The 25670-nt window shown below is 38.1% G+C and overlaps 1 protein-coding gene across 4 annotated transcripts in view; it reads right to left on the bottom strand.

Annotated features, from left to right (window-relative positions):
• The window catches only part of ddr2a (discoidin domain receptor tyrosine kinase 2a), a 36735-nt gene that overhangs the window by 10160 nt on the left and 905 nt on the right, over positions 1-25670 (bottom strand). For 3 of the 4 annotated variants that reach the window (XM_042007275.1, XM_042007273.1, XM_042007276.1), the window contains exon 2: positions 10274-10387. In XM_042007275.1, coding sequence (XP_041863209.1) covers positions 10274-10355 — 82 coding nt within the window. In that variant the 5' untranslated portion in view covers positions 10356-10387. Of the gene's footprint in view, positions 1-10273; positions 10388-16973; positions 17046-25670 lie in introns of those variants that run through there. The other variant, XM_042007274.1, reaches the window with a different exon arrangement.

Raw genomic sequence — 25670 nt, 5'->3', positions numbered from 1 at the left:
AAAATCAATCCTGAAGCGCACGGGGAGCCAATGCAGCGATTTTAAAACCGGTGTAATGTGTTCCTGCCCCCCGGTCCTCGTCAGAACTCGTGCTGCCGAGTTTTGCAGTAACTGTAAACTAGAAATAGACTTTTTGGGAAGACCAGAGAGCAGGGCATTACAATAATCTAGCCTGCTGGAAATAAAAGCATGCATTAGCACCTCCGTGCTGGCAAGAGAGAGAAATGGGCGAACTCTGGCGATGTTTTTAAGATGATAAAAGCCTGTCTTTGTGACATTTCTGATGTGTGAAATAAAATTCAGCTCAGAGTCGAAAAGGACACCCAGATTTCTCACACACTGAGAGGGTTTGAAGTTTTTCAGTCTGCAGGAAATTATCTCTCTCTTGTCTTCAGGACCGATGACTAAAACCTCAGTTTTGTCCTGGTTGAGCTGCAAGAAATTCACTGCCATCCATGACTTTATGTCTAGAATACAGTTTAAAAGGGTGTTAACTGGCTCTAGGTCATCAGGAGACACGGCGATGTAAAGCTGTGTATCATCAGCATAGCTGTGAAAGTCAATGCCGTGTCTCCTGATGACGTCCCCAAGTGGCAACATGTAAAGATTAAAAAGTATTGGGCCTAAAATTGAGCCTTGGGGAACCCCACATTTTATGTCATAGATTCCTGAAGAGCATGTATCCATACTCACCAAGAACTTTCGATCAGCCAGATAGGAGTAAAACCAGTTAAGAACAGTACCTGAGAGGCCCACCAGACTTCTCAGTCTGTCTAATAAAATCTGGTGGTCCACTGTATCAAAAGCAGCACTAAGATCAAGTAGCACCAGGACATTAAGTTTCTGAGAGTCCAAATTACGTCTAAGGTCACTGACAATCTTTAAAAGGGCCGTCTCGGTACTGTGGTTTGTCCTAAAACCAGACTGATACTTTTCTAAAATGTTGTGTTTGTTTAAAAACCCATGTAATTGAGTATAAACAACCTTTTCTATAATTTTACTTAAAAATGGTAGATTGGATACAGGTCTGTAGTTGTCAAGGATGTTGCAGTCTAAATTACTCTTCTTCAGAAGAGGCCGCACCACAGCTGTTTTACAGGCAGATGGGAAGACACCTGTCTGAAGAGAGCAGTTTACAATATTTAAAAGCTCAGACTCGAAGAAACCATAAAATGTTTTTAAAAGAGATGTGGGAATGGGGTCTAAAAGGCAGGTTGTTGGGTTTAGCTGGGAGAAAACTCGACCAAGCATCTCTGCATCAACCAGGACAAAACTCTCCAGTGTTTCTTTGGCTAAAAACAATGCTTCAGATCTGTTAAAACTAAAATTTTGTTGTGATACAAGACTGGATCTAATAGCATTGATTTTACTTCCGAAGTGACATGCAAAGTTCTCACATGCGTTGGCTGATGGCGACATGGTGGACTTGTTACCCCCAATATTTATTAAAAGGTCGATGGTTTTAAAAAGGAATTGGGGGTTGTTTTTGTTATCTGTAATTAGGTTTGAGAAGTAGTGTGTTCTTGCCTCTTTAACAGTTTTATTGTAATTTTTGAGTTGTTCACGCAAGATTTCATAATGTATTGTGAGTTTGGTTTTTCTCCATTTTCTTTCAGCTCTCCTGCAGCCTTTTTCAATTTTCTAATTTCTTCATTTCTCCATGGATTTTTTGATTGTGTTTTTAATGTTTTTGTTTTAAGTGGAGCTACTGAGTCAATGGCAGATGCCAGTCTTTTGTTAAAATTATCTACAGTAAAATCACATGATGCAGATAAAATCTGAGCAGGAGTTCGATTTAAAATGTCAATAAAATTTGCAGCCACTTCAGAATTAATATACCGTTTCCTCACAGTTCTCACCGGTTGTGTCCCATCTACCAAAATTCTGATTTTAAAAACCAATAATGGTCATTTTAAACATGCGCTGATAGACAAAATATTTTACTTTAAATATATTAGACTATTGCGATGGATTGGTGGCCTGTCCAGGGTGTACGCTGCCTCTCACCTGCTAATTGCTGGGTTAGGCTCCAGCTTCCACACGACCTTTAATTGGACGAAGCAGTATAGATAATGGATGGATGATTGGGTATATTAGACTAATCAAATATACTACTTGTGTAATACAAAACTCCAACCATCTTTTAACTAAGACTGTCTTAGCTGTAAGTAAGAAGCTAAGCCAAGTGGACAAAATACACACGTTAGCGACTAAAAAGTAGAAACATCATGTTGTTTATATTTATTTAAAAAGAAATAAGCAAGCAGACTTGCTAAGCTAAGCTAAATGTAGCTAACAGACATTTAGAATCTGTTGTATTTTTAAACAAAAGCAAACAAAAAGTAAAAAACAATGTTCAAAGAAAGTCAGTTTAGCTTTGCTTTTGTAGAGGACACTTAAATTGGTTCAAGTGAGGAAGTAGTAGTAGTAGTGTATTTTATTTGAACAGTATGAAATGAAAACAAGATTTTTCATCCTCTAATTAAATACATCTGTGCTCAAAAAGGAGTGGGAAGAAGGCTAAGCTTACTGAATCACAGCCCTTCTCCCTGTGTCAATACCTCTTCTTATCCTGTTTCCCCACATTTCGTCCATTTTCTGTATGTGTACAAATGATAAATATTATCACAATCCTCTTTGCTCCATTGTAGAGAAGATTAATCATAAACGTATTTAACAAATTAACATAACAGACAAAAATCAGCAAAATAATTAAGACTTGTAAGAACAACAATGGCCATAATAACAAAAGAACACCAACACCTCAATAACAATACTTATACCATAATAATGATAATAACAGTATAATAAAATTAACCACAACAATAACAAAAATAATAGGAATGAATGGTGCAATTCTAAATCCTATTTCAGCCGTGTACCTGTGAACATATATCCTTTGTGTTAACTCCTCACCTAAAGTGTTCCACAGTCTGATCCCACAAATAGAAAACAAAACATTTTTCTGTTTGTATGAATATTTTTCATTTTAAAGTGATTCCTTCCTTTTAATGTATAACTTCCCTCCCAGTTCTTAAACATGTTCTGTATGTTGTGTAATAACATACTAATTTTATCCTAATTTGTGCTGTTTGAAATGTGACTATTTCTGTAAATTTTAACAAGTCTGACAGCAGAAACAGTGAGTGAGTATGATCTAGATAACCAACACTGTAAATAATCCTTATTGTTTTGTCTTTTTTTAAGAACAATTAATGGTTTAGTTGATGTCACGTAGTTATTGCCCATGTTACTCCACAGTTGTGGAAGTAAAGTAAGACAATGGCATGGTATCTGTTACTGACTTAAAATAAAAAAAAATAAAATAAAAAAAAACAATTCAATTTTTTTTTAAATTCAGATTAATCTTGATATTTTGGTTTCTACATATTCAATTTGTGATTTCCAGCTAATCTGACCATCTATTATTACCCCAAGGAATTTATTTTCATGAACCTTTTCTTTCTGGTTGGTCTGCTACAGGTAGTAGACGAGCCATGACTAGCTAATTATTTTCCTTTTTAATCACTGTTTGGTTTGGTTTAAGGGGAAATCCAGAAAAAGAGAGAGACAGAAGAGTTATGTTTAGTAAAGTTTGTGAGTTTGAACAGTCTTGACCTCAACGGTTAAACTACATTAGCAGTTGAAAACTACACAACAATCCTATTCATTTTTCTGGTCGTATAAAATCCTACAACTTCTCAGAAAGGGATCCTTGGCTTGTTACCCTTAACTTAAAAAATGAGGAAATGTTTGGTGTTTTTTAATGCCAGTACATAGTTGTAATCATGACACACACCACACCATGTGGTGCTAGATGTTTGTGCTCATTTCACACCCACACATTCCTGTGACTGTTGCATCTGGAAACAACAAGAGAGCATGACAATGAACCAAGGCCATAAGGTAAGCCAGACAGCTCAACAATGAGCTAAAATTTTCTATAAATCTCTATGTGTGGAATATTTTCAATAATCATGTAGAAACTTTCATACACTTTCATCTGCTTGAACCCCATGTGTTTATGTTTATTGGAGTAAAAACTTGCCCTTTTACAGCCATTTTATGAAATAAATGCTTTTCTTTTTCTACCCACTGCTGTTACACACAGTTATCACACTGAAACATGTCTCTCTGCTCACACCAACCACAGCAGTGGTTTGTGTTGAAAATTTAAAACCATACTCAAACATTCACCAGATGCTCTCAGACATTTCCCTGAAAGATCTCCTTCATTCCCAGCTTTTGTAGAAAAACCTGAAAAACCTGATGAATAGCACTGGGTGATGGGGGTGGGGAAAGCACTGTGGGAGGACGCTACATGTGCCAACACACATACTGTACACACACTCAGAGCTCTCATAATAAGATGGATCTTTTCACTCTTTAGAAGCAGTGTGTCTGGGTAAAGTGGCTGGTACAACTACATCATGTCCCGACTGTGCGGTTAGAAGAAGCATCCCCTCTGTGCCCTGCATGCCGCTCCACCTCCTCATCTTCTTTTCATTCCTGTCTCCTGTCATGTCCTCATGTGCGTTCTTTACTCTCAATGACTACATCAAAGGCAACTGTATGATTTAGTTCATCCTTACCTCATTAAGACTCAGTAAAGCAGCGTTATAATTGAGCATGACATGGCCAGCATGGCAGGTATTATCTTTTACAAGACTCTGAATGAACTTACTGATGCATAAGTTTTTCTCAGGGCAAACAATAAGAGCAGTTTTCTTGAATTAGTGAGGATCCTAAACTGATAACTCAAGTTAAGAGGATATGACAACAGTTAAACCTCTTTAATGGATGAAAGAGCCTTTGGTTTCTGTGTATTTGAAAGCATTTAGTTGCAGCTTTCAGTTCTTTCAGCTGGAGGTGGAAGTTAAAGGGAGCGTGACCCTGCTAGCCTGGCCCCTTGTCTTACAGAAAGCCTTTGAGAAGACGCCAGTAACAGCAGAGCTTGAGGTTCATGACCTTTCCGTCTCTCTGCCTGCTCTTTCATTCCCTTCCTCTCCTCGTGATTCTCTCTTCCTCTTTTCTTGATCTCCTCTCAGATATTTGCTTAAAAGTCAAGATGTGGAAATGAGTGAAAGCTTGGCCTGATGAGCAGATACACTGTTCATGTGTCTGGCACAGACACGTACACACTCCTGACGCACGGAAAGTGGTCATACGCACATGAATGCAAGCTTGCTCATCTGTCCTCTGCTAACATTACCTTTGTTCTGATCTGCCCTCTGTGCTTCAAATCACTTTGACAATTAAACAATCTCCCTACTTTTCATAACATTAGTATTATCCTTAGCAGCATTATTTTAAAAAGCAATTATGTCATAGATATAGTACTCTGCATAGTACTCTGATTCTGAGGTCTTAAAGGGAAGTGGGGGTTGGGAAGCTTTAAGGGTGAATGATAAAATCCAGGACCTACACTTGTTTTGCGATTCAATGTTTTGTTTAAATCTTTAAGGTTGAGGTAGATAGTTTTCAAAAGAAAAAAAAGACCTTGCAGACATAATATTAAGGTACTTAATTCGAAGGTTTTTGGTGTCATGGGGGTATTAATGGTAATGACTGGTATTGGTCATATTTGACAAGGAAATATAAAGCAAATATAAAGCTTTAACCACTACTAAATTTAGTCAGATTTTTAAAAGGTGGCCTCTTAATGATGACTAAAGCCTGGTACACACATAATGATTTTTTTAACCTTATGAGGTCTTTTATCGGTTTGAGACCTCACACGTGAAGATAAAATATCAGGCATTTAACAGTTTTGAACATGTGTGTGTGGTGTGCACTAATAATCTAATCACAGAACAACACACATAGTCCTCCGAGTCAGACATCTCACGTGGCCAAACATGATCTAAAAAAAACATAGAAGAAGAACCATAGCAACAACCCCCATAAAACAAAGAACAACGGGAAAACACAACACACAGCATGGAAGGGGATATATAGGACGAGGGAATGATGGTGGTCTTGGGACTATTGTTAACAGAAAAAGCCAGAGCTGGAAAAAATAACAGACTGGAGACAGCGTGAACACGGACTTTATTTACTTCCTTGTTCCCCAGCCAGCTCGCTCTCTGATTGGCTACATTCAGTCATGCACTAGTTGTTGGCGTTCCTCAGAAATTGACTCTGAAATGTTGAACATGTTCAATATTTCTGATTGTCGGCTACAACCCATTTTGGAGCGGATTATTGGGACAAATTGGCCCGTAACACACCACAGACCAAATGATAATTGGACAGAAAAATCTTATAAGAGTCAAGATAATCAGGCGTGGTCACAAAGAGGCATAATCAGGACAAAAACAGCCAAAAATCTTTATATGTGTACCAGACTTAAGATGGCATCCATACTTGCATACTGCCTCTTCTCTGAGCTCTCTCCAGCCAGTAAAAGTTAGTCCAAGGTGGACTTTTGTCTCATCTTTTGTTCTGTCATTTTCTGTCTTTCTTTTCCTCACTTCCTCTGATACTGTCCTCTTGTGTTCCTTTGCTGAATCAGCCATGGTGCACATCCACAATGACCAGTGTGTTATCCAGGTGCTGGCGTGTGATGCACAGCTGTAAGTAAGAAGAAACTGTAACGTGCCACCAAAATGGATCACAAGCACAAAGTTTTAAGATTGGAAAATTATGTAGTGTTACTTTAAGTTGCAGTGAGGAAGTTCTCCTATTACCTTTCACCCATCAGCTGGTGCTTAGAACACACCAGCCGGCTTTTGCATGACTTCAGCTATGAAAAGGCCCATAAAGATGTAGATTTCAAGGGAGCTTCTAAAGTGATATATAGATTCAAACACTGCAACATTACCAATAGTGGAAAACAAAATGAAAAACAGAAAATATCTGGGACAGTACTGATGAAAATAAGAGTCATTATCACAATCTTTAACCACATCCTACAGAGTCAGAGAGAGGAGGAGACAGGTTCTCAGTATGTCGTGCCGGATGTGTGACCGCTCTTCCAAATGTTGGTTTTTGCTATGTTTATTTATCCACCCAACCCACTCAAAGGTGACCTCTGGGGCGAGCTGTGGGGGCAGTCCAGACTGCACATTTTGATGCACACACACATATACAGGTTTACTCCACCACCACCACCTCTCAGGCTTCACATTTGGCCGCAACATCTAAAAATATCCCCCAAGAAAAAGGTGGAAAAATAGTCGCCTTGTGTGGTGGAGGAATAAAGATGGGAGAGATGAAGGAGTAATGGACCACGCTTCTCCCTCTCCTCTCGATTTTTACCGCACCCTGACTACTGAAAGGCAGACTTGTTCAACCACTGGCTCCAAATACACTCTAACACACACACACAGATACACAAACACACTGCAGGCATGGAAGTTTATAGTCAGATACCTGTTACTTATGTGTCTATCATGCAAGGTCAGTTTTGGGCTCATTAGTCATAAATTTGCTGTTATCATAACTGTCTCCTCTGGTGTAACTTGCTCCCATCCATTTATTGTCTATAACAACTTAATCCAGTGCAGGGTGGCCGGGGGGCTGGAGCCTTTCCCAGTGGCTACAAAGTGAGATGCAGGGTGCGCCCTGGACAATTCACCAGGCATCTGCCATCAATGTCAAAACTAAATCTTTAAAAAATATATAAATATATATATATATATATATTTTAATCATCACCAGTCCTGGAATATTGCAATATCAGCGCTGAATTGTCAAGAATTTTCACCCAGAACTGCAGCTTGTCAACTACCACAAACTATCACACAGCATTTGCAGTTCAGGATTACTTCTCTATTGTTTTATCATGTCTACTTCTACAGTAAATTTAAGTAATTGGAGGGAAAGCTTATGTCCTAAGTTGTGGCATTCATTCAAATAAAAGGTCTAAATAAAATAAATAGATCATTACATTTGTTCCTAGTGAGTTTGTTATCTGTCTGTTGGGAGGTTCAGTCAAAAAGTCATGGACAGAAGGGAAGTTTTACTGAAAATGACAGATTTAATTGCAACATTTAATTTTTAACTAATATTTTATCATTTTTAATTAATTTTTAATCATTTAATTAGTCTTTCTTTACATTTTAAAGTTTTCACTCCTTGATTCATAATTAACTTATGATAGATGTAACAGGAGGAGCACAAGTAACTTGGATATTCATAATAAGACAAAGTTGGAAATGTGCTCCTGACATTGTACACACAATGTTGGGACAAACTTAGCTTGAATCAGTGCAGGCAAACATGTAGTCGTGAAGCTGTGCAATGATAAAGACACATCTAGAAGTTTGCCTGTATAACTTATTTTCTTTAATAATGATTTTGACCATTCAAAGCAGAATTAATATGAACAGTATTCTGTTTATTTGTTTTGATTGATGGCTTCTCACTACAGGGGTTCAACCCCATGATGCAATGCAAAGTAAAGACATTTCAGTGATTTCTGGTTGTAATAACTCAGTAGCAAACTTATGCTACATTTCTTCATTTATTCATCTGTTCATTCACTGAGGATTTACTCCTAAATATGCTTCCAGGAGGAAGTCCACACAACACAACTCCGTGATATTTAGCTGCTCCGCCCAGGTCTGTACTAAAGTTCGCCCACTCACAAGTAAAATGGGAAAGACAGGGATGGTATAACTCCATTGCTTGGGAATTTTAAATAGGGGAAAATTGGCATTACTCTACATCTCTGCTAAATCCAGCTATGAATATTTCCAGACTGTGGAAAAATGACCCTCTTCTCAATGCAGCAGAACCAAAGCATTAGACAGAGTTATAGGTGGACACATCCTGCTTTAATTTATCAGAGCAGGTTGAGATTTGAGCTTTTGCAACAGTGGAGGTGCTTTTGACTAAAAAAGTCGTAGTTTCTGAACTCTCTAATTTCAGATTAGAAATACAAAACATTGTGTTAAATGCTAAACTTCTTGAGCTTTGACCACAATCAGATGCACAAACAGTCGTTTCCATGACTTATGAGTGGTCAGCTCCTGGAATCATACACCACACACACACACACACACACACAAAAGAAAGACAGAACCTATTTCAATGGACTTTCCTGCTGTCAGAATGTCTGGTATGCATTAGCCACAGACTCCAGTAAGATAGCTCCATCCACAGCATGCATGCGTGTGCGGGTGTTTGCATGCAAGCAGAGGCGCTAACACACATGATTATGCACGCATAATAACAATAAAGAGTCAAAACCAAGAGGTCTTATGGTACTTAAATACTAAGATGATTAAAAATAAAAATTCTAAAGATCTTTCAGAAATCACACTCTGCATTTTGCATGAGGGATCCTAAAAGCTAAAACATCTCACATGTGGATAAATAGGTCACAATTGTAGCTATTATAAGGGGACACAGACCATGAAAGTAACCATGGCTTGCACATATTTCACTTAAACTGCATCATATTCTATGGGCTCTAGAACCCCTTTAAACCCCCAGTTTCATTAAAATCCCTGTAAAACTCACTTTGCTTTGGCACACACAGTCAATGAGGGTTAGACTGTGACTGGTTGTGTACACGAGATGTGTTTGTATGTTTATTTAATGACAATTAATTGTAGAAAACAGCTTCTCTCAAAAGGTTTCAGTCTCTTGGTTTAAAAATGTAATATAAATATATAGTGGGGTGGAGTTGGGCCAACGGATGCAGAAGTGATGAGGCACTTATTTTTCTGCTGAAACTTTGTTTCTCCTCTAATGCCGCTTGACAGAGAAGAGTTAGTGTGCCCTGTTAACTCAGTTTTAAGTTATCAATCATCACTCTTTAGATCTGAGTATATCAGTCACTATTGTTTCAACAATAAAGAAACCTCAGCCCACTGACAGAGGCTTTGACACTGAAATCATAAACACCAGCCAGCTCAAGGTTTTTATTGGCAAATATCTGCTTTTCAGCTGTTTCAGCAACAACTGGAACACTCACTTTAGTTTCTATTTGATTCTTTTCCTTGTAAATGTTGCAACTCTACTTCCTTATAAAAGATGCACTGCTCCCTTTTAATTGACATCACAAAAACCACCCAAATGGAGGGGGCAGAGCTGGAGAAAGGCGTGCATGCTGAGATCAAAGAAGCCAAACCAGAGTGAGGGGGACCATATGGCTCTCACAAAGCACCACTTATCCCAAATCTGAATCAATTGCAGTTGGACTGCTGGGCTGAAGCAGTAAATCTTAAAAAAAAAAAAAAAAAACACCCAGAAATCATTTAAAAGTATTCACAAACTCTTGAGCATTAACTCATTGCAGCCTACAGAGGCTGACAGCACACACCTGGGTTGACTTGTGATGTGACGGCTCCTAACAGGTGAAGGAGGCTGAGCAGGAAGAAGTGAATGTCCAACAGGTGCTTCATCCCAAATACATGCGAAGAGGCAGACTTTCAGCCTAAAAGAAAAAGGTGGAAACAGCAGGTTACGCAATGTCTGACAGAAGGTTTCATGTTGCGTGACCAGATGGTTAAAACTGAAGGGGAAAAAAGCCCAGTACACTGCCTACACATTTCATTTTTATTTACCACTCTGTATTCATGGGAACCAAACATTTGTTTAGGAGAAGTTTATTTGGAAGAATGTTTTTAATTTCACTCAGTAAAAGACACAATAATTGCTGCCTTACAATGGAATTTCCATTTACAAGGTTCTTTATCACTCTGAGAAAAAAAAAAAGCTAATTAAATTCCCACTAAAGTGACGTCTCGGTATCAACCAAAGGAGCCAGCAAAGCTTCGGTTTATGTGCAATAGAATTTTTTACTATTTTACATAATGCCTGCTTACTGTGGGAGGAAATGATGAATTGACAAATGAATGAACGAAGGAGAAAAAAGAGACCCTGAGACACTGAGTCATAGACATGACTTCAGCTGGACAGATGCAGCGCCAACAAGCCACCTCCATCTGACCACTCAGTCCCAAAGCAGAGAGAAACCAGTTTCATCCAGTCCCTGTCCTTTCATGTACAACGATGGTCCAAAAAGTGGTTGAACAAAGGAAAATGTTTGCGCCCGTGGTGTGAATACAGCTTTACAATTACAACCTTGAAGCAAAATTTTCTGCATAATTTTTCTTTTTTTTTTTTTTTAGATATTTTATATATTTATATTTCTTAAATTCAGAGCAAAATGTTGACAAATAAATTGTGAAAGCAAACCCCATCTTATCTTACAAAGCCAGCGGGGACAGTCTTTGCATTTTGTGACTCTAATTACATTCTGACTTTTCCTGCAGCCTTTCATTAAAACCATTTCCTACTGAGACGCCTTTACCAGATTTAATTCCTCGTACCTTTTCATTGCTAATGAAACATAAATACCTGATGGCTTGTGTGCATTTGGAAGTAAAAAATATGTTTACCATGAACTGTAGAACATTCATGTAAAGACTGCCTGTATTGTATAAGGGAGGAGAACTGACCTTTACTTCCACATTTCGAGGCTCTCAGAGGACCATATCGGTGTGTTTGCGTGCTTTAGCCTAATTTACTGCAAATAGCATACATTTTCCATGACCGTTTATCAGCTATCAGCCAGTCTACAATGCTTTCAATTTAAAATATCTTGCTAATGAAACATTGCTGATTAAAAAAAAACAAAAAAAACAACAGATATATGCAACACCCAGACAATATCTCTACTTAATTTTGGACTTTTGATCAAAGCTGATCAAAATATCTGCTTCTTGGATATTGGATGGACAGATTATTATATAGATATAATAATCTATCCACCCAAGATAGCCCCCTGCAGGGTCGCAGGAGGGTGGAGTCTATCTCAGCAATCACAAGGCAAGAAGCAGAGACTTCCATTGCAGGGCCAACACAGAGAAACAACCATTCACACTCAGAGAATTTTTAAAAATGCCAATCATCATAAGCAGCATGTTTGGATTGTGGAAAGAAGCCAAAGTACCCAGAGAGAGCCCATACATATACAGGGAGAACATGCAAACTCCACTCAGAAAGACCCCAGCCAAGGACCTTGCTGTGAGGTAGTAACCACTACACCACCATGCAGCCCTAACTGAATCTAATACATTATCATTATAGTATCATTTCCACAGCCATTTGGTGTACAGTGTGTCTACATTCCACATAATTTGTATTTAATATCATTTACCACTTGTAATTTGATGTCATATGACAGGAGTGAAAGTTACAAAAAGAATGCCAGAAACTCATAAAGCAACTACTTTCAGCTTTAGAACACCTATGACATCTAAAGCAGTCCAGCACAAGAGTTTTAGTTCATTTTATTTTTTCCCATGATCTTAACACTATTTGCTGCACGTACAAACCTTCACCTAAGGGTTGTTTGCATTTCCATAACAGATATTGTGTCATTTTGCTACATGGACTTACATGGTGAAGTACTTAAACAACCACAGCTCTGGGTTTATCATCTTACTGCAGAAACTTGGATAAAAATCAGACTTAAAATACAACTGTGCTGCTAGAAATTCAAATCCAGGAAACAAAAACTCGGCAAGCATGGGTCTTGAGAAAACAATGATAAGCCATTTAAGTTCCTCTGTGTGATACAAGGCATTGTTTAAATTCTCTAATAGTTCATTAAACGTTGAGTAAGCAGCATTCAACAAAGAAATCTAGACAAATTTCCTGAGTATCTGGTGCTGTGCAGTTGGATCCTCTGGTCCCAGCTGTGTTGTCCATACCTGTATGAAGATAACAGCTGGTCTTCTGGCCTCTGCAGCAGTAACATGGATCATCAACAACACTGGAGAGGCACATGTTGACAGCTCAGCTCTGTTCCCTCCTGAATCTCCTCTTACAGGAGCACAGCAGGAAAAACTTACTCATGTCAGATTCGTGAAGGACTTTTTACCTTTGCTCTTCCAAATATTTATTGATTTTATTTATATTATTGTATTTCTGAGCTAATAAAATCATGTAAGCTGCACTGATTTAAGTATGAAGATGTTCAAAGTAGAGACACACACAAAGACCAGATTTACAAACTGTAGTTATGGTCATTTTTTGCTCATAGGGTTTAATGGGGGTAAAAATGGAAGATCTGGGTCATATGAGTTTTCCCACCTGTACAACAGCAAATCAGACACTTACTGTAGGTTTGACTTCTTGCCACCTGTCATTGCACACGTTGAAGCTTACAGAAAACAACGATTAAGTCATGTTGCAAAGGGTTTTATTTTATTATTATTATTATTTTCCAACTCAAATGAAATCATGGAAATAAGGTCTCCTTCCAGGAACAGTATGTCAGCCCTTTCACTGCTACAAACAACCTTTCAACCTAGCAAACTGGCAGACACCAACAGCCCAGCTCTGGTTTGAATAACACCAGTCTGAGGTAAAGTCTGCTCTCAACTGTAACCATGTTGGCCAGGTAAGGTGGATCCATCTTTGAGGAGTGCTTAGCTCGCACTGGCAAACCGCTACAAGGAATCCAGGGTAAACACGTAGATGGAGGTTCAGAGAAATCCAGGAGAGAGTGAGAGGAAGTGAAGGGCTGAGTGTGAGTAGGTCAAGATGGGGATGAAGGGAGAGCAAAGATGCTGTTTAGGGATTTAACTTTTAAAACAGATAGAGGTTACATTAAAGTAGACAAATATTTCATTATTACTATCCAGACTCACTGGACCTTCCACACTGTAAGTGAAAGAAAATATTTAGAGTACATTTGTTTGGTAATTCTGACATTTTACCAGCATGAACTGAAGGGAAAAAATCTAATCTCTGATCTCCTACTCTTCGAGACATCTAACCTTCATGAAAGTCTACACCAGAGTAAAGACCACTTCTTCAGGGTCACATATGTGAAAATAAACTACTGACACCTCTAAAAGCTTTCAGAACAGGAACAAAAAATAAACCCAAGGAAAAAGTGTAGAAACTAATCAAAACAACGCCCACTAAGGTAGAGCTTTTTTTTTTTTTACTCATTTTAATGTGTCCTGTGGAGCATCTCTCATCAAACATCAACCGGTAAGTGTTACAAGTTGTTCTGTAAAAGAATCCAAAGTCCAAATAGAGAAGGTACACAGCATGATTTTACCAGTTTGGAACAGCAGGGAGATGATGCGACACAGAGCAATGATTGAGTTTTATATCAGGTTCCAACCCTGAGCTTTAACTCCAGACTATAAGTTTTACATCTAATGACAAAAGACTGGCTTCATATACTGTGTTTTGACAGTAGAAGTCTTCCCTCATCTGTCATGGTGTAAAAGGCCCAATTAACATTGAAAGCTCATCACATGGATGTTTTACAAATCAAACTCTGCTGATGATTTTTTCAGTATTCTTCCAAGTAAACTGAAAAACAAATTAACCAACTGGTGTAAGGTGTTGCTGTAATGACTTGGTTGGATGAAAAGCTCTAGTTTTTCTTTGTTCCTGCTGCTTTTCTTCCATCTTTGCTGAAAACTGGGACCATAAAGGGCCTTTGCACTCAGAAGAGGGTGGAAATCTCATCTCTTCCATGTTCAGGACTCTCCAGACTAAGTTTGCATTAAGGGGATCTTGGCTCCTCTGAAAGCTTGATGAGTACAATAAAAACATTTACCTGAGATTCTTAAGGGGGAGCTCAAAAATACTCCACTTCCAGGATTAATATATTTTTATTTTCCATAAGGATGCTGATGTTTCTTAAATGATAAGTCATTTGTCAGTGTTTGTGTTTAGTTTAATACATTAAATTTTCTGAATGACGCAGGTGATACGTTCTGTTTTTTTTATCGCCATAGACAGCAGCATTGTTTGTTTGTTGTGTATTTCAGAGGCATCCAAACAGCAAACACTTCAATTGCTGCTTTTTGTGGTTGTTAAAAGAAATTTGTGTCCCTTTAAGAGATATTTCTGTTTGTATCAGCTGCATTCAATGGCACAATATTTTTGGCAGTAACCCTGTTTTTGACTGCGCTGCCATGCACTAATACAATACGCATATGCATGTGACTTGTGACTTGTGACTTGTGAGGTCATGATGCATGCTAGAAAAAAGGTTCCCCCAAAAAAACCCTATGCAATTTGAGCCCTGCTGCAGACATACGTGCATATTTATTTAGTTGACCCCAAAAAACAGTAGTATAAGATTGTGCTGACCCTTTCCAAGCATATTCTTTTAATTAGTCTGAAGTGCATAAATAAGGTGTTAATCTCCTTCAGCCACTCCTCAAGTTTAGCATCAGTATTGCTCCTGAACTCCTCATTTTCTTAGTCTGTTTCTCTGAATGGAGAGTAATCCAAGCAATATCCCTGGCCCAGGCAGCCAGTGTTTGGGTGGCAGTAAGCCACTGAAGGGCTTTGTGCCGTTTCCCAAACTTTGAACCAGCTGGCCCGTTTAGACCAAAACATGGAACCTGAAAAGTTCCCAACTGGAACTAAAAAGAAAATGGGTAAAGGCTGGATTCACCCGAACGGCAGAGCAAATAATCAATATGCTAATAAAAGTAAAAAAGAAAAGCTGGGATAGTAAAAAGACTTGGGGAAAAGTGGAGCTAGTGGTGCGACATGTCCATCTTTTGAGCAGCAGCATGACGGGTCATGAACCAGCAAACCAGGTAACATGGGCCACTGCAGCAGCCACAACTGAAGCCAAAATACCACCTCCCACCTCTGGTCTTCACATGCAGAAAATTAATGCAATTTACCATTCTAATTACTCAAGTATTAGGTAAAGTCTTTACTCTTAGACTTTACTCTTAAGATTAAAGTCCTCCCACTTTGGTTGTAGTTCAACTGGGATGAACTCGGGTTGGTTCATCAGGAAGCACCAAAGTTCTGAGACTGAACCAGTACATTGTCTGTCTGAAAGCACAAGGAGGGATCTACTGTAATGGATCCTCACAGACTGGTAATGGTGATAAAAATGACATCACACAGGCTTATATGAATTCTCTTGAAGGCTCTTTTGTTAGTAGATTTAAAGCCTAAAACTAGTTGTTGTTTTGGTTCCTCAAACTGACCAAAGCAAAAGTAAAGGGTACAAACACAGCAACATGAATTCTTAAAAGTTCTGGATAAGACAAAATCCAAGTCTTCTAGCTAAAGGTTTAGGTTTTTATTCCACTGCCAGCCTTCCGTCTGGAATTTAACATTCCTGCTTATCAACACGAACAAAAAGAGCACGACTAAATAGGTTACATGTCATTAATGTTTTGTAAACTGCTATGAAACCATGTGGCTGTTACATTCTCAGCAAGGATCAAATATAAAAACAGAAACCGCATGTGGTAAATGTTCCTGAATGTGGTGGCAAATGCTACTTCTACCAGTGGGAATTATGGCATGTTCTTTTTTACATTTAACACAATATCTAAAGCATCAGCTTCCCACTTAGAATAACGTCTCTGTCCAGATATAGTCAGAGATTTGTCTGAAGCACCACATGAACCAATGACAATAGTTATTTAACGGAAAGAACAAAAGCAAACACAAAAGACAAAAAAAGTAAGCAGAGTCTACTGTATCCACTAGGAGCAGGATGTTCTTATGGAACAACTACTGAATTGAATTTCTGTTTTTGGAAGGGGGGAGGGGTCTGCTCCCCATAAATATCAGGTCCCTCCAGGCAAGTTCAGGAAGTGGTCAAAAACAGATACTCCCCTCAGAAACCCACAAACTCACAGAAAGATAAATGCATATTTCATTCAAATACAATGAAGATAAACTGATAAGTTTCCAAACTTTTTGGAGGCATTTGCAGGCAAAACAATTCAAGCTAGAATATGAAAACTCACAATGGTCGGCTCTACAATAACACTCATGCATTCTCTGAGAACTCAGTGCCAAGTCTTCCTGCTGAATGCTTGCACACTGCAAACAGCATGGGGATTTTATTTTGTTTTCCCAGGTTTTTCTGTTTGTACAAATGATCTGAATTTCTTGGGAGTGACAGGCTGAGCACACAGAGCAGTGGTGGTGCACCACCAGGTCCTGCAGCCTGGGAAAGCCTGCAAAGTCAACACACAGGTTTAGCTGGCGCTATTCCTTACCTCTGTCTCACACATGCACATGCAAACACACAGCAGCATCAACAGTTGGGGTTTCACGAGGCCTTGTAGGAGAGGAAGTAGTCAGCGGAGGCTCGCAGGGCTGAGAGAAACTGATAGCTTCGCAGCTGAAAACATCTGCAGATATCAGGCCATGAACAAAAAGGAGGGATCTGACTCAGAAATGTTACCTCAGGAAGGCTGGTCTCTACTTTTTCAACCAAAGAACAATGTCGGATATATACTTTTATCTTTAAGTCATCTATGCCTTTTGAGCCTATTTTTTTCAAATAATAAGGGAATTAATTGGCTTTAAAATAACAGCTCAGTGTCAGCGCCTGCATCCACAAGTTAAAATGCACTCTACATTTATTCTTAGTGTAGGTCATCGACTGGACTTTAAACGAGAATTTGAAGGCACATAGCAGTAACCACTCAAACAATAGCACAAAATAATCACAGTCGCAGTGTCCAGTAATTTATTTACTGCATCTGTTCTGTCTGTATTTTTCTTTTTCTGCCATTTTTTCTGTTTATTTGACCTTCTCAATGTGATCAGATACACTACCGTTCAAAAGTTTGGGGTCACTTTGCCATGGGATTCAATCAGGAAGTGACCCCAAACTTTTGAACGGTAGTGTATATTAAAAAGCAAAGTTGTGCTGTTATTATGTACAAAATATGCATGTAAAACATACACATATGTGTAACATATTCTTTTTTTATTCTCTAAAAATAAAAAAAAGGAACTAAAATAATTTATGTCACATCATTTCATTAAGCTATAGACAGTAGATGTGTGTGTGTGTGTGTGTGTGTGTGTGTGTGTGTGTGTGTGTGTGTGTGTGTGTGTGTGTGTGTGTGTGTGTGTGTGTGTAATGTGCACTGTTGGTTCGGGGTCTGATTGCTACACGGCGTAATCAAATATGCACCATAACTATCCAAATGGGTTTCTGTTATTTTCTTGGTTCACACTAAGGCCCTGATCTATTAACGCTTTGCGTGTACTAAAACAGGTGCAGACGGCTTTGCTCCGCTAAAATCGGCCCAAGCTTATCTATCAAAGCCGCAAACATGGAACTGCGTCAGTTATCCTGGCAAAACTGCGCCGCTCTCCACTTTGCGTTTCTGAAGCTACTGCATATGCATTATGGGCGTTCCGGCCAGAAAGTGCACATTAGTGGGAGGAGACTATGCAAATAAATCTGGTTTGCGCAGCAGTGGGATTCATGTAGCCCGCAAATAGTTTGCGGTGTTTATGTTTGCTCTAAATAGCGTTTCTGAAAAGCAGATGCTAATTGGCACAACAGTATACGCGCAATGGCTGCAGTAATAATTTTAAGGAGGAGGCACAGACACCATGAAAGGCGACTAAGATAATGCATTTTTTTCTATTATATTAATATATTTAGAATGCCAGAGAAGAGGATTGTGGAGACGATCCAGCGTTGCAATATTAGAATTGCTGGATAAGTTTAAAGACTTTATCATGCCTGTCTTTTATTATTATTATTATTATTATTATTATTATTATTATTATTTCTTTATAGCTTTTAAACCTTTATTATTTCTTATTTGTTCCTTGCATGTTTTTATATGTACAATACCTTGGTTCTTAAAGGTTGTTGTTAGTGTGCCTTATAAATAAATTGAACTTGAATATGAAACTATATTGCAGCATTTCTGGTGACATTTAGATTTTTTTCCTCGACTTCCGCAATATTTTTATTTGTCTCCTTTATTTGTCTCAACTTCTATCGGATAAAAGTTAATTTTGCGTTTGCGGTTTCCTTGCTCTCCAGAACCTTACATGACAGAGCAAACAGCGCCGCTAAATCCTCATTTAAATACTGCTGTTTGCTCCGCAAATGATAACAGGAGCAGTCTTAATAGATCAGGCGCTAATCGTAGAAACATAACCAGAGCAAAACTGCGCAGCAAATGTTAAATAGCGCAGCAGTTTTGCCCTCGTCATAACTCAGCCCCTAAGTTTCTAATATAGTTTTACACATGTTTTATTTCTACTGGGAAGCATGAAATCCAAATCACTTTTCTCAATCAGACCCAGGTGAAGCCATGTAAACACACAGCAGTAAAACCTGAGGAGAAGCAGGGCTGAAAGCCCCCCACCCCACCCTCACATACACACAGACACACATGAACATGTACATGTAATTATAGTTTCTTACTGAACAGTAAATCTCCACAGAAGAAAATCCTCCTTTGCCAGAGGGAACAAGGCACATTGGGACATATGTTTTCGTCTTTTTCAGGATCTCCTGTTCCACATATGTACTTTTGATCCTAATGTCTACACAATAGATTTTGAATATTGCTCCATGACACTGTGGTTTAAAGCAAGGTTCTGCCTCATTCTGAAAAGTAAAAGCTCAGTGGTCAGACTCACCCACAGAGATGTGCTGCGTGAAGTAGTCTGGATTGTGTCTGAATACTGCATCCTGACATGAGGAAACCTGATACAGGAAACATGCTGAGCAGTGACTCCTACACGTGTATGACATGGTGTAATAGGGTATGTCATTTACTCTTTAACTGCTTCCCTCAGGGAGAGACAGGCTAAAACAGGAGTACAATGTACAATGCAATGTTTATCGTTGTTGTGGCAAAACAAAACTTATTCTCAAAGCATTTTATAACTTTGTTATTAAAGGACTGATCATCATTTATAGGCCAAGATATCCACATCTATAGATGCTGGAGGGGTTCAGTGTGGGGAGAGCAAAGAGCCTTGTCCCATTAACATGTTTACATATTCATTTTTGGTTTATAACAGGGATGGACGTTTCCATACTCAGGAGTCAATGTGTCAATATCTGTCAATCAAAACATTGAATTCAATACTTTTTAAATATTTTAATGCCACTTAACTTAAACAAAACATGTTTTTCCCTTCTGAATTTTAGGCAATAATTAACCATCCTTGGTGTATTCCTTCCACGTCTTCCCTTCACATCATGATTCAAAGATGATGATGATGCTGTTACTGTTAATTATGCTTCAATATTTTACTGATTTAATGCAGATTCTTACTACTATGTTCTTTCAATTTAAGGTAATCTTGAATTGATTTGTAGTTAGATTTTTTATTATTTTAAAATGTCTATTTATTTATCTAATTTTATTTAATTTATTCTTTGATATATTTTTTTTATAATTTTATGAGCATTCCTTTCAAGTATTTATATTCATGAGTTTTATTTATATTTTATTCAAATACGTTTCTTATTAATACACACTATAAAAATGGTGGTTTAGCATTGTCTTTCTAAAATATGCATGGGAGCAGATGTGGCAATAACCAATTTTTAGAATTGATGGAGCCTTCACAGATATGCTGAAGCTGCTAAGGAATCTGGATTCAGAAAATCAGTCATTTGTAGTTTTCCAGCCTTTTGTCACCCCTGCTCCCAATTTCTTTTCTTTTTTTTTTTTTTTTTTTTTTTTTTTTGTTGTGTTGCTGCACTCAAATTCAAAATGAGCTCATATTTTCTATGGAATGGCAAAATGTCATAGTTTAAATATCAAGTTTTTATTTACATTTTACTCAACGTCCCAACTTTTCTGGAATTGGGGTTGTAAATTGAAAACTAACTAGTTAAGGTTAAGGACGGGGAAATTCATCACAATCACACACAATGTGCTACATCAAAATGTCCTCATTCTAAATTAAATGGTAAACAGTCTGTATTTATATAGCGCTTTACTGTACCTGGAATGATACCCAAAGCGTTTTTATTATACATCACATTCACCCATTCACACACACTGATGATGGAAGCTGCCATGCAAGACGCTCAACTACGACCCATCGGGAGCCATTTAGGGCTCAGTGTCTTGCTCAGGGACACTTCGACATGAGCTTGAAAGGCCAAGAATCGAACTGACAACCTTCAGACTACAAGACGACCACTCAACCCACTGAACAATGCCACCAAGTCAAGCTTTGTGGCACGAAAAAAAAGAAAAAAGAAAAACTATGGCAGTTGTGTCCTTCCACACTTATACAATGACTCTTGTTTCCCTCCATTTGCTCTGAGAACATGCTGACAGCCTGAGGACAAGACCCATTCAAACAGGTGCTTCTAATCTACCAGCTGGCATCTGGAAGCCTAAAGGAGGAAAGAAACTTCAAACCTGCTTGCTTAATCTGTCAAACCCCACCTGGAAAATCTGTTTAACTTCTTGGACAAAGGTTTAAACTGCAAATTGTGAATATTGCACAACAACAGTGACTGTGTGTGTTTGTGATGTAAGGAGCATGGCTTCAAATTTTTGACTAGAGATCCATTTTGATGGAATATCCAGGCTCAGAATTTTATAGCTGCACTGTCAGATTGGGAAAAACAGCTTCATGAGCCAAGAAACTTCTTTCTTTCCACCTCCCTGTTAAAGCAGAACACCATCGGCTTCACTCTGGCTAAATCAGACTTTTAGTTTCTTCGGGCTATTCAGGCTTTTCTTGAAAGGAACCTATTACACCTATGTATTTACAGTTTTTTACTTTTCTTACATATCTCCAATAGTGTAGTTTTGCATCATCTGCAGTTTGCAAAAATAATCAGTTTAGCTTTATTCTGTATGTTCATGCCACCTCCAAGTTGAGCCTCTAAATAAAAACAAAGTGTTAAACTTTTATCTCCCCTAAACACCCTAAAACCTTTTCTTACTCTTTCTTTGTCGGCATGAATGTACCTGTTTTCTCATGTCGATCTTTAGTTCTATATTTTGATGGACTGATGGAGTTCATGTATGATAGAATAAGCTATATAAATTTTTTAAAAAAGCCTTGTGCATGTCCGAATCTGAAACTATGGCACTATTTGCCTATTTTTACAGATGGATGTAGACTTAGTTAGTATCTGTATTTACCATACTTGGTTTATGTTTAGGTTATGTTATAATAAAGATGATCATTTTAACACCCTAGTGTTAAAACAGTTCAACTACAAAACATTATTTTATTTACTAATAAGTTTGAAAAGCCATTAGGATAATGTAACAGACACCCAGTTTACTTTTTCTGAGTTGCTTTATAAATTTAAAACGTTATTAGACTTCATGTATTCAGGTACATTTAACCTGTTAATGATTTCAGTCTTTAGAATAACATTCAAGAAAGCTAGATAATATAGATGGGAGTAAGAAGAAAATGCTGTCCATACAGGCAGATGCATCGTGTTCACACATCCATTGCTGAGTTTGTCATTTGTACCAGCAGCAGCCTGCAGCAACTCATGACACTTTTTCTTTGATGCGGAACATCTGTGACAGCCTGTAATCACAGAGGACATGGAGGAACTGAGACACAACGAGTTGGGAGGACAGATAATGAGCATCAGACAAACAAAGAGAGACTGCCACGTGTAAACAGGAGAGGGAGAATGACTGAGACAAAAACAAAGGCCACATGTACAAACAGAGAGGAGGATTCAGATGCTAACTACTGCTGTGTGTTAATGGGTTTCTGTATTACAGCTCCTTCGTAATTATTTAGTTTTCAAGATTTTTCTGTGTCCACAATAAGAGTGTTGAATGCTTAAAGAAAAATGTATTTTAATTAAAAAAGTAAAATGAAATATGTTGCTGTCACTAGAGCTAAATCATCTTGAGGTTTTTTTTAAGTCAGAGTAAGACAAGTAATTCAAACAGAAATGACAAGGAGGAAAGCAGAGTCCTTCAGGATACATGTAACCTTATCCCTCTCAGACGGTAGGTGATGAGAGGGGGTGTTGGTATGGGCAGGGTCAGAGCTCAATCACACGTGGGAGGCAAAGTCAACAGTGCAGTATTTTAAGCATGATGTTCCCTGAAATGGCTCTATTTATACCAAATTACAGCATGCACCCCAGCTGGTGAGGGAGCTGCTGGTTTTCTCTTGCCAGAAGCATTGATTTGCAAACACTTCCAATCAGACAACATCAGTGTCGAGTTACAGCTAAGCTAAGAAAGCCCTGGGTGCCTCTCATCCAGCGCTCTGAATGTGGGCTTGAAATTACAGCCTTTGCTGTGGTCTGTGATTAGGGTCTGTAAGTGAGGACGTCAGTCAGCATTCGAGTTGTGGAGGGAGGGGTTGCTAATTGAAACGACATGTCACAAAGACGCAGTGATAACGTGTTCCTCATGATCAATTCAGTCTGTATGTTTGCGTATACGCCTGTACAGTTTATGTTTATCTAACTTTCTTTCATAAGCAACAATATCTCCATTCTGCTCTAACAAAGAACTCATATCAGCTGACCAACATGTATATTTCTTAAAAATGACAACAAAGAGGACTTCAGAGGAAGAAATCCACACCAACATATTGTAGAAACATGAATCCTCAATTTGTGGTGATCAGTGTGTTCTTGGGCTCAGTTTGTGTTCAAGTTGTGTAATTTAAAATTTTTTCTCTACAACTTCTTTTGTCTTCTTGTTCCCCTATTGTTCTTTCGTTCATTTCTTTATAAAAAAAATAGAAAAAATAATGCGTGAACTTGGTTAAATAGGGGAGACAGAGAAGATGCGGTCCCATCTGTGTCATGGCCCTGTCACGGTGCACGTTCAAAGTGGTTGGTGTATTTATATCCCCTTGCTAGCATGTGACACAGTACGTAGTGCGAAACTCGGCTCCAGCATTGTATTGGGACGCTGCTGGGCAGCAACTGCTCCAGTACTCTAAATAATAAATCTCACTGTGCCATCAGACGCAGAGTTTTCTAGTCGGAAAGTTACATATTGTGTCTTTAACAGGATAAATAACAGAAACATAATTGTTTCTAAAAGCCAAAATCATTAACGTTGAGTTATGTGACTTTGCAGTGAAGTAAATAAAAATTTACACACAAAAAATAAAAGTCTGAAAATATCTGAAACAGTGTTCTCCTTTGTCCATTTCATAGAAAAACTAAATGTTAGCGATGTTAGAAAAACAAACCCCAAAAAAGCTTGAAATTATATTTCTATATATTATTATATTATAATATTATTATATTTCTATATTTCTTACTTTTCCACATTCGGTTTGGGGGAAAACAAACATGGCTGCCATCAAGTTTGCTTTCTTGCTGCTGCTCTTAACAACAAAAGTTGATCAGCAGTAATTTGACTTAACTGAAAGGAAAAAAAATGATCAAACTTTTAAAAGTTTTATTAGCTAAAGAAAATTATGTGTTTACCTTCTAGGACACCTTTGTGGGGAGAATGGAAACCACTGAGGTTCCAGCTAACAAACCTTAATTAAACAGCTGGGAAATCTGACTTCTTGAGGCATTTTTTTTGTCAAATAAGTTCCTTTGCTAGACATTTGAATACTAGTGACATTTTTAAAATCACAATCATGAGCTTTGGTTAAAGCAGCTGTGGCCTACGCACATGAACTGTGATCCAGTAGAGGTGGAAGGTAAGTTCCTCTGAAACTGGTTGTTGATGAGGATATTGACTGGGTCTGGCTTGATAGCTGGTATATTCTAGAGCTGACCAAGGCACAGGGGTTAACTGTAAAGTTTCTTTTTGCAGGGCGAACAACTTTTCTCCAGAACTAACCTCTTCAATCTTTTTCACAGACCAGTCAGGCAACAAAAGAATGTCTTGCCTTTTATTCATTAGCTTACTTCAGCCCACTGACAGCCATAGAGGATCTCTGACTGACCAGCGGTTTTGTGGGACTAAGTGAATTTGCAGGTATGATTGCAAAATGTAAGATGGTGATACTCCATCCATCTGGATGAATGGTATATGAGGAAGAAGTCAAATCCTAGAGCGTTTTATACATATGGATGTTTTTCTCCACTAATGGTAAAGCTGCAGGCAAAGTTGCATACATCATGTGTCAGTTATTTCCAAACTGGACATTATTAAAAAAAGCAGTGAAAAGTACTGATGAACTTTCATTTGCCTCCTTAATAACCGAATAATATATTTTTCCACTGCATAGCTCAGCTTTTTTAAAATATGTAATGCTTAAACTTGGTTTGAAACTTTGAAAATAATCATATAAATGTCTTCCTTGCATTGTATTCCCTAGTTTGGTTTGTTTAACCACTTTGTTCTCCAGAAATATGTGAGCCTGCAAAAGTTATGTGGTTGAATTCAGACAATTGATCTTTTTGGTTGAAGACATAGCAATTTAAAAATGTTTCGTCCTATCACATCATGACATTTGTTGAATGTAAGTCTGGTTAGAAGTTAAATGAGTTCACCAAAAAAGAAAAACACTTAATAGTCATGTTGAAAATAGGATTTTCTTAGGCTTTAGAGTTTTTACACACAGCTTTTAATACAGTTCAGTCATGCCTACATGCCCTAAAATTGGTTTTAAGTGCAGATAAACTAACTTTATGGTATTTTCTTATCAAAGGGAACTACCAGAAATAATTGACTAACAAAGGCACTGATGTTTGTGCTGGCTCCTGCTGATATGGAGGCCTTATTATTACTAAAAACAAAGAGCAACTTTTAATTCAGATACAGATAGTCAGCAAAAGCAACCCAGGGTCTGCTTCAACTTGGTTTTTATGTAACAATAATTCCATTGATCCAAGCTTTCTCCTCAGTCTGCTGTCGACCATCAGGTCGTTGAGCGACACAGTTCAAATGTCAAAGCTGTGAGCTCATGCATATCCTCAACTCCTGAGCAAGGTAGAAAAGAGTGCTCTGTGTGGACATCGTTTACCCACATACCACAAGAGGATACCTACA

This window comes from Melanotaenia boesemani, chromosome 14 (assembly GCF_017639745.1).
Source record: "Melanotaenia boesemani isolate fMelBoe1 chromosome 14, fMelBoe1.pri, whole genome shotgun sequence".
Lineage (NCBI taxonomy): Eukaryota > Metazoa > Chordata > Actinopteri > Atheriniformes > Melanotaeniidae > Melanotaenia > Melanotaenia boesemani.
The sequence above is the reverse complement of the archived record's forward strand: the minus strand, read 5'-3'. Positions and strand labels throughout refer to the sequence as shown.